We start from the raw sequence: 14,994 nt of genomic DNA on the forward strand, positions 1-14,994 counted from the left end.
CAAAAGCTGTCAGGCATCAAACCCACGGGCTCTCTGTGGCCATGTTGTCAATGGGGTCAGAAATGGGGCTTCCTGAACGTTTTCTCCTCTAATATTGTTGTCAATCAGCTGTGGATCCCCTGGGGATCTTGTGAAAATGCAGCTTCTGATTCAGGAGCTCTGGGGTGGGGTCTAACAAGCCACCAAGTGATGACCTGACCACACTCTGAGAAGCCAATATCTAAAGGACTATAAGACACGTGGGTATCGACATGGTGGGGCAGGGTTTAGGTGGCCAACTAGCCACTAAAACTCTTGTGACACATTCTGAGCAGAAGATATAGAAAGAAGTGATGGATCCTGCGTTGGTCTGGAGGAAACCAGCCACCAGGGCATCTATTCTCCCTGAGGCAGGGGACAGGGCTCCCAGCCCGAACTGTATGACTTTGATCAATGCATTTGCAGCAGCAAGAGGCAGGATGGTATAATGGCTTCTGCTTGTGGTTTGGCGCCAATTCACCTCGGCAGGTTGGGCATACACTCCTAAGCTCTGTTCCTGTGGCTCAGAGCTTTCTCTGTGCCTGAGTTTTCTCTTTTGTAAAAGGGAGATGCAATCATAGTATCGCTTGGTGCTAGTGCTAAAGAATCTGCCTGCCAGTGCAGGAGACACGGTTTTGATCCTTGGGTTGGGAATATCCCCCGGAGTAGGAAATGACAACCCGCTCAAGTATGCTTGCCTGGAAACCTCTATGGACAGAAGAGCCTGGAGGGCTACAGTCCATGGGGTTGCAAAGAGTCGGACACAACTGAGCATGCACTGTCTCTGTCTGTAGGGTTGCTGTGAAAACTGCACATTATATAAGGGACTCGGCTGATAAAAAACGACCCGGAGTAGTTCTTTTCCTTCTCAGCCAGAGCTCCAGTCCCTCAGCCTGGGACCTCAGGGGGCCCTGGGCTTCTGTGCCCTGCAAGGCCACGGTTGTGCAAGCGCTCTCGGGTCTCTTGTTACCCAGGAGCCGGCAACAGACCAAAATAAAGTTGAGAGGGGGACCGGCGGGGAGGGCCGAGCGAGCCTCTGTAGGGAGTCTGACCAGGTCAGCTGGGAATGCCTGTCAGCCGTCCAGGGTGGCTCCTGCGTGGGCCTGGAGGTGGGTGAGTGACTCATGCCGGGGGCCCTCTCTACCCCCATGCCCAAGTGCTCCTCCCTTCCCGGGCCGGGGCTCACCTAATCCCCGCAGTGGGTGTCGGGGGGCACCCGCACCTGGGCCGAGGGCTAGGGTTGCAGCGTGCTCACTTCACACTCGGCAGCGTGCAGCTGAGGCCCTCTCCCCGGGCAGCGAGGTCAGCTTGGCAGACATTGCCTCTCCAGCCTTGATCTGGATCTGGCCGCAGGCAGCCGATTCCCCCGGACCCGAGGAGGTGATGGCCGAACAAGAAGCCAGTGGGCTGCAGGTCCTACTGCACACGCTCCAGGTAGGCAAGAGGCCGAAGGCCGCCTGAGCTAGCCAGCCGGATCTTTGCTGCGCCGGGCCTGCCTGGGAGCCGGGGCTCTCCCCGCAGTCTGCTCTGGCCGCAGTGGCCTGGTTTGCTAACCAGCAGTAACACCCGAGTCAGCAGAAGCTCTCACCTTGAGGCTGACCTAAATGATGCTCTGGTGTTTAAATATTAAACCTGACTGTGTTGATGAGTGTGCTGCTTAAATTATTGAACCTGGTGGGATTAGAGGCTCAGGCTAAAAGATCCAGGTTTGCTCAAGATGAGCAAGATGGAAAAAAAGGCTGTTTGGCAAATGCACGCCTGTTTAACTTCTGCCTGAGCAGGACAGGAGACCCCGGGGTGGAAGCGTGTGTATAGAAGTAGGAGGAAGGGGGGGCATCAGGAAGACCAGTCCTCTGGGCTTCTGTTGAATGGCCATTACCAGGTTCCCAGAGAGTGGTCCTTGTCGGAATCACCTAGGATGCCTGCTCACAGTGCCTCTTCTCAGTGGGATCTGCTGGAAGGAATCACTGTCACCAGGGGCGGGGGCCTGGGAATCTGCCTTGCCTTCTATGGGATTCTAGTCACTCCTGATTTTGAGATTTCTTGTCCCAGGGCATGGGTTTGCTAACTTATCTGCAGACTAGACACTCCCAGAGGGTGTTGAAAAAATGTGGATACCCACCCACCCAAATTCAGATTTAATTGATCTGGGGAGTAAACTGAGCATTGGATCTTTGAAACCCTCCCCTCCCAGGTGGTCTCAAAGTGCAACTAAAGTCAATGAATCACTGCTCCCTAGACTTGGGTAGATGCTTGCACTGAACCGGATGCAGGGAACAGCAGACCTCAAAGGGACCCAAGAGATCATCCATTCCAGGATTCTAAACCTGCAGTTCATGGACAGGCGGCACAAGAGAATGGGCTTCAGGGACTCCATGACCCCCACCCACGGATTTAGAATGTCAATGTTTTGCACTTACATTCATTCTTCCCAGCTTTGAAAAGTTTCGTTTTCCTTGGATTCTTGAGAAAAGCTATATTCCTAAACATACATTTAGAGTTTTGAGCAAACTCTGGGAGATAGTGAAGGCCAGGGAAGCCTGGTGTGCTGCAGTTCTTGGGGCTCTCAAAGAGTTGGACTTACATGACTTAGTGACTGAACAAAATATCCCCAGAAATTTGAAAAACCAGGAAACCCAACCTTCCAGTGCACAGTTAAGGCAACTGAGTTTCAGAAGTGAAATAGCTTCCCAAGGTCATGTAACCACTTAATAGGGGAACTGGGACTAGCACCAGAGAACTTCAGTATCCCGTGGACCAAGTGTCTTTGACTCATTCTATCCGGTGCAACAGAGGCAAGAATGCATCTGGGTTAGGAGTGTTGGCGGTGGGAGTGGGCCTGAAAATAAATATGCAGTTGGCCTGGAAGTCACTGCAGGATAAACTCAATCTCCTGTCTTTCTACTGTGGGGTTTCTGATTGATATTTAGAATGACTGTTCCAGATTCTCAATCATCAAAGAAAGACTGAATTAAATTCATTATACCCTGTGTGCTAAGTCACTGTAGTTGTGTCTGACCCTTCATGATCCTATGGACTATAGCCTGCCAGGCTCCTCTGTCCATGGGATTTCTCCAGGCAAGAATACCGGAGTGGGTTGCCATGCTCTCCTCCAAGGGTTCTTCCCTATCCAGGGATCCAACCTGCATCCCTTGCATTGCAGGTGGATTCTTTACCACTGAGCCACTGGGGAAGCCCTCAGTATGCACTACTTATTCCCAATTAACCAAAACACTAAAATAATTGGAACACGCTTGCCCTGTGCACTCTAGTTGATCTCAGAATCTGGTGGTGGAATTGACTTGGGTTCCCGGCTGAGCCCTGAGTCAGCCCTCTCTCCAGGTGTCTGCCAGAGTCTGGTTTCAGTTTTGAGGGTATATTAAAAAAAAAGGAGAGCGAGAACCCAGAACAGATATTCCATGGAATAATGTGTCCTGATGAGTTTCCTGCCCCTCCTCATTCCCATCCCCATGGACTAGACCCTGAACGGTTCTGAAAAGGGCTTAGCTGGTGTGCTTTTGATGGAGGGTCTCAGAGGTCTTAGGGATTCAAGCCAGTCCTCCTTGTGCACAAAGGTAAGCGACCGAAGTGTTTGTACCGCTTCTCAAATCTCTGCAGAAAACAGCGGTTATGTCTGAGTAGGAGATCAGAATGTGAGTTCTCCATGTCTTTCAGAAGCACTCAGAACATAGCCAAGGGAAGGAGAAAGAGAGACCAGATGACCAGGAAGACAACGCACAGGGGTGACCATGTCCCCACGATATGATGGGGACTTCCGCCTCCTCGGGCGACTATGACAAAATCAACTAGATTATTAAGAAATATTGGTTTTCCAGGGACAGCCTTGGTAGTTCAGTGGCTAAGACTCCATGCTCCCAATGCAGGGGACCCAGGTTTGATCCCTAGTCAGGGAACTAGATCCTGCATGTTGCAGTGGAGACCTAGCACAGCCAAATAAATACATATAAAAGAAATATCAGTGTTTTACCTATTCCCTTTCCCTTAACAATTGGGAAAGGGCTAAGTGCTTTTTTTCCTACCCCAGTTTCAACAGATTTATCTCTGCCCTGAAAGGATGAGAATCAGATTTCTACCCAGACATTTTCCAAGTCTCTGACTTTTACCGTATGAGTTGAGACAGAAAATCATGAGATTGACTCTCGAGGGCCTGGGTGAAGGGGAGGCGGCACAGAACACAGGTGTGAGAGACAGGAACAACTGGCTTCTGCCCCATTCCTGGCACTTACCAGCTGTATACCCTTAGGCAAGCCCCACAACCTCTCTGAGCCTTCATTTCTAGATCTGTAAAAGTAGGGGGCGGGGAGCAATAAAAATACTTTCCTCAGCCCTTTGTGCCAGGATTAAGAGAAGCCATTTGAAAAGTGCTTATAAACTATAATCGACAGTTCAAGTGACTCTGGTTTTTATGATTTCCCCGGCTGAGGACTCAGTGGAGAGGCTGGGAACATTTGCCTAGGCTTTTCATCATCCCATCCCTATTTCCTGGATGGGCTCCAGAACCCTTGGAAAAAAGGGGAGGTGTCTTGTCCATCCTGCTCTTGTTTCTCCGTGTGGTTTGAGCTAATGGGGAAGATGGGGAGCTGCCAGGGTAACAGGATGTGGGCGCCAGGCCAGCCCCGAAGCCGGGAGCCCTCAGCCGGCGATGTCCCACAGGATGCCATCTCTGACACACTTTGAGCTGTGATATGGGCACATTTTTTGCTATTTGCATTTGCACTTTATTATTTGATGTTATAGCTGCTCAGACTGAATCCCAGCTCTGCGTCTTGGCCACAAGGTGAATAGTGAAGCTCCTTTGCTTGACTTGGGCTCTGGAACTTTATCTATTATGGATTGCGAATGAGGTTGCTGCATGTGAGGTTTCTGGTCCCGAGTGAGCATCAGGCTCAGATAATAGAAAGCCTGGAGGAGGTGGCAACTGCACTGTTCCCTTGGACTTCTTCCTTCAAGGTTTATTTCTGAGACAACAGGTGATTTCAGCCTCTGGGCTGCGAAGAGGGGATGGGTGGGAAAATGATGACTGATATGTTTCATTCATAGCACTTGGGGGTTTTGTTTCCAAAACATATGCTTAAAAGTTTCTAGAATACTTCACAAAGGATGTAGAAATATCCATCTATCGTACATCCATAGGACCTGGTGTGGCGGAAACTGAGCTTTCCCCTTGGACATCAACAGAAGGGTTTGGAAAAATGCTTGGAAAGGACCAAAATCCTTGGTCCTTGGAAAAGGACCAAGTTTCCTTTTAGATAGCAAGCATTGTGTCTTCCCTGAATATCCAGTCAGGAGGAGTCTCTTCTCCCAAATTCCTTACCATGGCATTCATTACATACAAACTTGCTCTACAAGTATTTTTATCTTCCCATTATTCCTCTAGAACATTGTATTTTCATTGAAAAATGGGTCAACTTTCAGCAGAAGAAATTGGTGCAGTTAAGAGGGTAATGAGGGTCCCCAGGGATCGTTCTCATGGCATCAAAATGTGGAGAGTATTCAGTATTTGCTATGACACTGAGTTTGATTAAAACAGAAAATCTGAGAAGGGGAAGAGAGGAGATTGACATGGGAGTTTGCTCAAATGCTTGAGAGTCTTGAGTGGCAAGCTTCAGATCTAATCATGCCCTTGGCAATGGCTGCTTATCCATAAAGGTAGGTGATGGGGACTCCAGGACATTCAGCCAAGGTGACAGTGGTACAATCTTTGGCTGGGGACATGAGCCACGACTGTATCTCTGCTTTTTACTGCCAAGTAATGTGATGTGTAGATTTCCCTGGTGTCTCAACAGGTAAAGAGCCCGCCTGCCAATAGGAGGTGCCAGAGACTCAGGTTTGATTTCTGGGTCTGGAAGATCTCCTGGAGGAGGGCATGGCAACCCACTCCAGTATTCTTGCCTGGAGAATCCCATGGACATAGGAGTCTGGCAGGCTATAGTCCATGGGATTTCGAAGAGTTGGATACGACTAGGTGTGCAGGCATGCGTGCACACACCCCCTGTGATGTGTTACACACAACCTCCCCATCACTGACCTGACTTTTATCCTGGTCCTCTTCTTATCCATCCCCTCCCTTTAGCCCTTTCTTGTCACTTAACTCAAACTTGCATCTCACCCCATCCTGAGCCACTGTGCATCTCTAATCCCCCTCCAGGGGAAAGGTCAGAGACGGATTATGGCTCAGGGATTGGTGAAGTTGCACTGTTTAAACTTTTTTTTTTTTTAATTTAAAAGGAACAAAATTATTTTAGAGGCAGCATTCAATGTCCTTGTGTCAAAACAGTTCTAATAACACAGCATTAAAAGGACCAATGCATGCTAAGTCACTCAGTCGTGTCCAACTCTTTGCATCCCATGGACAGAGGAGCCTGGTAGGCTGCAGTCCATGGGATTCTCCAGGCAAGAACACTGGAGTGGGTTGCCATGGCCTCCTCCAGGGGATCTTCCCAACCCAGGGATCGAATGTGCATCTCTTACATCTCCTTCATTGGCAGGCAGGTTTGTTACCACTATCGAGTTGAGTCCAAAAGTCCCATCCTCACTTTTGGTAATTGAGAGCTCCCCTCTGCACTCCCACTGAACCCAGACTCTGGATCCAACTTCCTCCCTGAGCATCTACCTCCCCAAGGCAGCAGGTGAGGGACAGAAGGCCTGCATGGCTTTGAGGTGTAATTGAAAATTTGCCCTTGCTGGTGACATATTGAAGCTAATGGCCAACAGACAGACCCACATTTACTCCACAACTGGCAACTTTTACTGGCAACATCACTCCACAATTTACTCAGTTACGAAAATTGGAACCCCTCTTATGAAAGTCAAACACAGTCTGGGTTAGAGCTCGGAAAGCATGCAACCAGGGAAGAGAAGTTGGTCTGGGTGGCTGATCACTGTACCATACCTGTAAGTGTGGGGGAAGGCAGCTATGAATCAAACAGACAAGGTGCTTCTTCATATTTCAGAAATAGGCACTTGGAAATGTATCCTCTTGGGTGTGAGCTCCATATCCTTTTGCCAGACCTGAAATGAAGGAAGTTGAAGGTTTGTGGGATCTGTGCTTTTTCACCAAGAGAATACTGCATGGTTCCCTCAAAGCAAGGGGTCTGCAAATCAGGTTCTTGAGAGAGAAAAGGATGTGTAGGATGAAGGAGAAATCGATAGCAGAGATGCCAGGAATATAAGAATGAGGAGAGCAAAGGGTGTGAAAGAAGACAGAGCACTCTGGGTCCTCTGCACCTTGCCCTGACTTGCTTCATTCATATTTGTTAGTTGAAAATGGCTTGAGATGCTTTGCACTGTAGTTCTTGTTCAGTTGCCAAGTTGTGTCCGACTCTTTGCGACCCCATGGACTACAGCACACCAGGCTTCCCTACCAGGCTTCCCTGTCCTTCACTATCTCCCAGAGCTTGCTCAGACTCATGTTAAGTCAGCGATGCATCCAACCATCTCATCCTGTCAACCCCTTCTCCTTCTGCCTTCAATCTTTCCCAGCATCAGGGTCTTTTGATATGAGTCGGTCCTTCGCATCAGGTGACAAAGTATTGGAGCCTCAGCATCAGTCCTTTCAATGAATATCCATGGTTGATTTCATTTAGGATTGATAGGTTTGATCTCCTGGCTGTCCAGTGCTTTTGAATTGTGGTGCTGGAGAAGACTCTTGCATGGAGAGACTTTGTCAAATTCACGTGCTTATGTGTCTAATTTCCTCTACTTGGTCCCTTGAATTATAATAGTTAAAATAATAGTGAACATTTATTAAACAGTTTCTACATGTAAGAAGCTGTACAAAGTCCTTCACAGGCATCGTCTCATTTAATCCTTACAACAACCCTGTGAGTTGGGTGGTATTAGTGTCTGCATTGTAGAGCTCTCAAAGGGAAGGTTGGAGATGTTAATACATTTCTCATAGTCACACAGTGAATGAGTGGAGGAACTGGAATGTGAGCAGAGGGAATCTGACACGAGTGGACGTGCTCTTGCCAGGTGCATTAGCTCTCTGAGGAGAAACAGGGCCATTGCGAAGATTCAGAACACATTTTCCCAGGTGGTAGGTGTTTGTGGAGGAGAAAGGAGACCCCCTCCCTTGGGCACATCAGGCAAAGACAGCAGCTGTGCCCACAGTCCTGGCAGGACTGGCCCAGAGGGCAGAGAACAGGTGCCTACAGTGGGTGTCTGCAAACTTTGAAGGGTCTGATAGCAAAGTTTTTAGGCTTCTCAGGCCACACGATCTTTGTCACAATTGTTCAGCCCTGCCGCTGTAGTTGTAGGTGGCATGGGAAAGAAGGGGCTCTCTTGCAGTAAGATTTGTGTACAAAAACCAGGGAATGGGCTGGCCTTGGCTGTTGTGATAGACGGTGGACCCCTGGCTGGAGGTCCTTTGGGCCCAAGCAGGGTGTATGTCAGGGTGGGAGAGGGGACAGAAGGCGAGAGGTGGCGCATCAGGGGCCTGTTGGACTGGCTGCTGCCAAATGGGAACTTCCTTTATGTGTGTGGACGTCCTCCTCAACTTCCAGGCCGCCCTCCTTGCAAAGACAGCACAGAAAATGATGCTCTGAGTTCCTCTGGGGGCAAGTCTTACAGAACCTGAAATGCACACTTCAGTATGTCATTTCCTGCTGCTGCTGCCTGCAGTTTTCTAAGTACCAGTGGAGACATTAGACTATTAATCCTCCAAGGAGGGTTTTCAGGGCATTTTAGCAGCACTTAACATAAATGCCGCTGGTTTGATCCCTGGGTCAGGAACATCCCTGGAGGAGGGCATGGCAACCCACTCCAGTATTCTTGCCTGGAGAATCCCTTGGACAGAAGAGCCTGGCGGGCTACGGTCCATGGAGTCACACAGAGTTGGACATGACTGAAGCTGACTTAGCACATTGCACCAGTGTAGTAGGCGATTGTCTTGCAGATATTGTTTGCATTCAACAGCACTTCCAGCACAAGACATGTTCAGTTAAGCACTTCTTAGACTGGTTTCTACAGAACACCAGTGTTCCCTTGGATGCCAGTGAGTGTTCCACTCACAAAAGTTCTTGTTGACAGATGGATTGGAGATGTCGGGGTAAATAAACTTATTAGAATTGCTTACTGAAAGATAATCAATCTTTTGAAAGCGTTTCAAACATTTATGTCCTCCAGCTCTCAGTTTAAATGCCTTTTACTTGGAGAGGAATGCTCTGACACCCCAATGTTCCTGACAGCCCAATGAACTGGGCTCTGAGTCCCATCTCCCTAGTTTGACTTTGCATAGAACTTGCCACTTCCTGATGCTTGTCTGTGCCTTCTTTCCTTTCTTCCACCAGGGCAGAGATGTCATCTGTCTTGTTCACCTTTATCCCTACTACCTAAAGCACTCTCTAGGACACAGTAGGCACTCAATAAATGTTTATTGATTGAATAATAAGATGAATGTGCATGGTAAATTATCAAGTTGGGGATATAATATATAGCATTTCTAAATCACCTCCAGTTCAGTTGCTCAGTTGTGTCCGACTCTTTGCGACCCCATGAAGTATAGCACGCCAGGCCTCCCTGTCCATCACCAACTCCCGGAGTCCACCTAAACCTATGTGCATCGAGTTGGTGATGCCATCCAACCATCTCATCCTCTGTCGTCCCCTTCTCCTCCTGCCCTCAATCTTTCCCAGCATCAGGGTCTTTTCAAATGAGTCACCTCTTTGCATCAGGTAGCCAAAGTATTGGAGTTTCAGCTTCAACATCAGTCCTTCCAATGAACACCCAGGACTGATCTTCTTTAGGATGGACTGGTTGGATCTCTTTGCAGTCCAAGGGACTCTCAAGAGTCTTCTCCAGCACCACAGTTCAAAAATCATCTTAGAGATGGGGTTTTTTAAAACTTTTATTTTGTATTGGAGTATGGCCGATTAACAGTATTGTGAGTTTCAGGTGGACAGCAAAGGGACTCGATGTATACATATGTATCCATTCTCCCCCAAACTCCCCTGCCATTTTCAGGCTGCCACATAACATTGAGCAGAGTTCCATGTGCTATGCAATAGGTCCTTGCTGGTTATCCATTTTAAACATAGCAATGTGTACCTATTGACCCCAAACTCCCTAATTTTCCCTTCCCCCAGAGATGCAATAATTTTTTATAGCAAATGCCCACCAGTATTCCATCCCACAGAACATTAGGTGTTTCTTTCTTTTTTTCTTTCTGGCTGAACCACCTGGCATGTGAAATCTTAGTCCTGCAATGAGGGAGACCCAGGTTTGACCCCTGGGTCGGGAAGATCCCCTGGAGAAGGGAACGGCAACCCACTCCAGTATTCTCACCTGGAGAATTCCATGGACAGAGGAGCCATGAGGTCTCACAGAGTCAGACATGACTGAACAACTAACATTTTCACTTTTCTTTCACTTTCCCTACGGTGAAAGCCCAGTCTTAACCTCTGGGCCACCAGGGAAGTCCCTCACAAGACATTAAGAATCCATGGAACACATTTGGGAAACAATGGTTGTAGATCCAGGCCATGTTATATCATTGCTTTGAGGTCTTTGAGGGTTGAATTTCTCCACATCTGGAAACTGACTTCTGGCATGTTGAAACATTTCTAATCCAAGTTGATACGAAGTTAGTTCTGTTGGAGACCTAGGGTCATTCCTCTACTTGGTGAATTCTACTAGCTGATGACTATCCAACCTGTCTGTAGGCCTTGAGTGGACATGACTTCTAATCCTTACTTGATTGGGAAGGAGAATATAAGTGACAGATGTGGAGGTTTAGAAAAAAGGTTCTTCTAGAAGCTCGTGAGAGCCATTCTGCTTCTGATCAGGAGGCCAAATGGCGATAAGTATGGCATTAGGTTTCAGATGAAACGCAGAGTCAGATTTCAGAGTCAGGCTATCTGATGAAACTTTCCCTAGGGCACTTGGAGAGATAGAAGCTTCTTCAATAAATGGTCAGTAATGAATTCTCCCTCTACCCTTAAAAAAACCCAAACCCAATGTGTGTTAACATCTCCATCTTTGGATCCCACCAATCAATACAGCCCAGTGCCCTACATGTCTGGCCCATAAGCACCCTTATCCCACCCCTGTTAAAACTCAAATTAATCCCCAAACCCCACGACAATGCAGATATTTTTTACATATCACAATAGGTAGATTAAGAAGAGGCTATAAGAAAATCCTGTTTTCTCCTTTCCCTTCATTATTAAATCATAAAATATATATTACATGTCCTAAAGGAAAAGAAATTCCCCAAATGATAGCTAAGATTTTAGATGAAGGAAGAGGCTAAAATGATATTTGAAAAGGTATTATTTGAAAATTAACATTAAAATTCAAGAAGTGTTTTTGCCATGAGCTGCTCACACTATTGAACACTTACTATATGCCAGTCTAAGCATTTGACACGTGTTATCTCATGTAGCCGTCACAGTGATCCTATGCAGTTGGTCCGACTACTATCTCCGTTTACAGATGAGGAACCCAAGGCGCTCAAGATCACACAGGCTTTAAGCAGAGGGTCAGGATGTGAACCTAGGCACAGTCTGACTCTGGTTTGCTTACTGCTCGTTGCTGTTACGCATCAGGCTACAGTTTCTTTTCCTCTTACCTGCCCTTTTCACCACTAATGCTTTTTTCCTGATGAAAGAAAGTAATAAAAGCTCATGATTATAAAATTCTAATTAAAATACAGATATAAATTTTAGGGAGTAAAAATCACCCCCTCAAATCCTGCTTTCTAAGACAACCACACAAGGGTCTGCTGTGTATTCTTTCTGTGTTTGCATACTTATAGCGATATGTGTATTTGTATAACTATGTCTATGTGTGTGGATCGTTTTAGCACACTCTTATTCAATTTGCCTTTCCTACATATCAATATAACTGTACATCTTTCAAGTCAGCATGTACGACTCAACTCAATCTTTTGTGATAGTTGCATAGAACTTTAGTATATGGATGTACTATGGCTTAAACAGAAGTACATTTTCTTCTAGTGTTTCACTTAAATTTGACTTGCTTTCTGTTTTGTTTTTATTTTTGATGTTGTGTTACATTTTAATCATCAACTTTATCAACATTTTCAAACTTTCATGAATTTTTTGGGCCATGAAACCTTTTCCCCAGGATCTGTTATACTTAGAGATGTTTGAATTTAACGCCATACCATTCTCTTTCTTGTAGGTCTCGTCGCTTTCACAGGGCTTCTCTGCCATACCACACTTCACCAGGATGTGGCAACAGTAAACACGTTTATATCCTTAAAATTTCTTTTACTGGATGATGCCAGTTCTGTAACATCTGATAGAGCTCTGCTTGATAATATTTGAAAATTTTACATTTGCCATAAATGTTTATTTAAGATAAACAGGTGTAGGTTCCTTGGCTGGACTTCAGGTGGCCAGAGTTGATTTTGGACCCAGCCACTGTCTTTCTGTTTGCCTAGAATCCCTGGGCCAGCATCCTCTGTTTTGTTTTCAGACTTAAGTGCTAGGAGATGTGCCCAGAAAATATCATCTGTTTCCTTGGTATTTTATGACTCTCTTGTTAATGGTTCATTCATGTATTAAATGCTTCCCTTGTGCCAGAAGCTGTGTTAGGTAGTGGGTGGCAAGGTTCAAGAATCTTATTAGTCAGACACTTTCCTACTGAAATTCTTCCAAATGTTAATGACTAATGTCAGGAAGAAAGAGATCCGGAATACTGCAGTCACACCTGCCCTCCTTTCCCCCACGGACCATTTTATTCTGTGGTGACTGGCTGAGAACACAGTATTATCATTTCTCAAGTCTCTGGGGGAAGATCTGAAGGTTCAGCAGCTGTAACATGTTTAGCTACGCCTATGTACTAACGTTAATTCATATGTGGTCAGTTTTTAAAAAACTGTGGGGTCATAATTCTAATCCTTTTCATTCCTTTTTTTTCTCTTCCAGTGAGTAGGGTGTCACAGATGCCCGCCCCCACTCTTTGTTTTGGCTACTCCCCACAGGATCTAGGATCTTAGTTCCCTGGCCAGGGGTTGAACCCGTGCTTCCTGCAATGGAGTCTCAATCACTGGTGCCCCGCCTTTGTTTTGGCTACTCCCCACAGAATCTAGGATCTTAGTTCCCTGGCCAGGGGTTGAACCCGTGCTTCCTGCAATGGAGTCTCAATCACTGGTGCCCCGCCTTTGTTTTGGCTACTCCCCACAGGATCTAGGATCTTAGTTCCCTGGCCAGGGGTTGAACCCGTGCTTCCTGCAATGGAGTCTCAATCACTGGATCACCAGGGGAGTTCCACAGTTTCCTTTTTGGTGCCATGAAAGCTAAAGGACACTTGCCCCAGCTAAATGCACACGCCAATTTTTGTGAACAATTTCAGTGTAATAAGTTACACCATAAGGTTTCACTGCCTCAGGGTATTTACTTGGTTTTTTGTTTTTTTTTTTTTTTTGCATGGAATGGAGCTTTTTAAGGCTGGAATAGTAGAAGTCAGTTCTTGTCACATAAAGCAAACCCCACATATCTGTCCAGTTGTAACTTATCTTTTATGCCTCTAACCTGGGCACAATAAATTCTTTTTCTGTGAAATAATAAATTACCGTACTTTGCAAGCCACATATTATATCTGTTTACTGTATGAAATTATGTATGCATTGATTTGGGGGCAGGGAAAAGACTCTAATGTATGTTTTCTATACTTTGAATCAGATTAACTTTTGCCTACCAAGTTTCTATACAGAAGAGAAGAATGTACTCTTTGTTTTCCCTCTTTGGACTTGACTGAATTTATTTTATTTTATTTATTTTTAATTGGAGGATAATTGCTTTGCAATGTTGTGTTAGCTTCTGCTGTACAGCAACATGAACCAGCTATAAGTATATACATATCCCCTTCCCTCTTGAATCTTCCTCCTCCCCCAACCCCATCCCACCCCTCTAGGTTGTCACGGAGCACTGGGCTGGGCTGAATTCCCTGTGTTATATATCAGCTTACCACTAGATATCTGTTTTACATATGGAGAAGGAAATGGCAACCCACTCGGGTGTTCTTGCCTGGAGAATCCCAGGGACAGAGGGCCTGGTGGGCTGCCGTCTATGGGGTTGTACCGAGTCGTAGCGAGTTGGACGGGACTAAAGTGACTTAGCAGCAATGTATATGTTTCAGTGTTACTCTTTCAGTTCATCCCACCCTCTCCTTCCCCTGCTGTGTTTACAAGGCTATTCTCTATGCCTGTGTCTTTATTCCTGCCCTACAAAAAGGTTCATTAGTACCATTTTCTAGAGTCCATATATATGTGCTAATACATGATATTTGTGTTTATCTTTCTGACTTCACTTTGGTTACAGTCTCTAGGTTCATCCACCTCAGTTCAAACTGACTCAAATTCATTCCTTTTTGTGGCTGAGTAATATTCCATTGTATATATGTACCATGACTTCTTTATCTATTCATCTGTTGATGGACATCTAGGTTGCTTCCATGTTATGGCTATTCTATATAGCACTGCAATGAACACTGGGGTACGTGTGCTTCTTGGTTTTCTCAGGTATATGCCCGTTAGTGGGATATACAGTAAAGAATCAGGTGGTAAAGAATCTGCCTGCAATGCAGGAGACCTGAGTTCAATCCCTGGGTCAGGAAAATCCCCTGGAGAAGGAAATGGCTACCCACTCCAGGATTCTTGCCTGGGGAATTCCATAGACAGAGAGCCTGGTGGGCTACAGTCCATGGGGTCAAAAAGGGTCAGACATGACTGAGTGACTAAAAACAGCAACAACAAAATGGTAGTTTTTTTTCCTAGTTTTTAAAGGAATCTCCACACTGTTCTCCATAGTGGCTGTATCAATTTAGATTCCCACACATTTTTTCCACATCCTCTTCAGCATTTACTGCTTGTGGACTTTTTGATGATGGCTATTCTGATTGATGTGAAATGATACCTCATTGTGTTTTGATTTGCATTTCGCTAATCATGAGTGATATTGAGCATCTTCATGTGTTTACTGGCCATCT

At 46.0% G+C, this 14,994-nt stretch overlaps 1 protein-coding gene across 1 annotated transcript in view; it reads left to right on the plus strand.

The window, feature by feature from the left end:
• Nucleotides 1–1,097: 1,097 nt before the first annotated feature.
• Nucleotides 1,098–14,994, plus strand: part of AGBL1 (AGBL carboxypeptidase 1) — a 926,260-nt gene continuing 912,363 nt past the window's right edge. Inside the window, exon 1 of the mRNA XM_061394342.1 lies at nucleotides 1,098–1,452. Within this exon, the coding sequence (XP_061250326.1) occupies nucleotides 1,402–1,452 (51 nt within the window). The 5' untranslated portion in view covers nucleotides 1,098–1,401. The remainder of the gene's footprint in view (nucleotides 1,453–14,994) is intronic.

Source organism: Bos javanicus, chromosome 21, assembly GCF_032452875.1.
Source record: "Bos javanicus breed banteng chromosome 21, ARS-OSU_banteng_1.0, whole genome shotgun sequence".
Taxonomy (NCBI): Eukaryota; Metazoa; Chordata; class Mammalia; order Artiodactyla; family Bovidae; genus Bos; species Bos javanicus.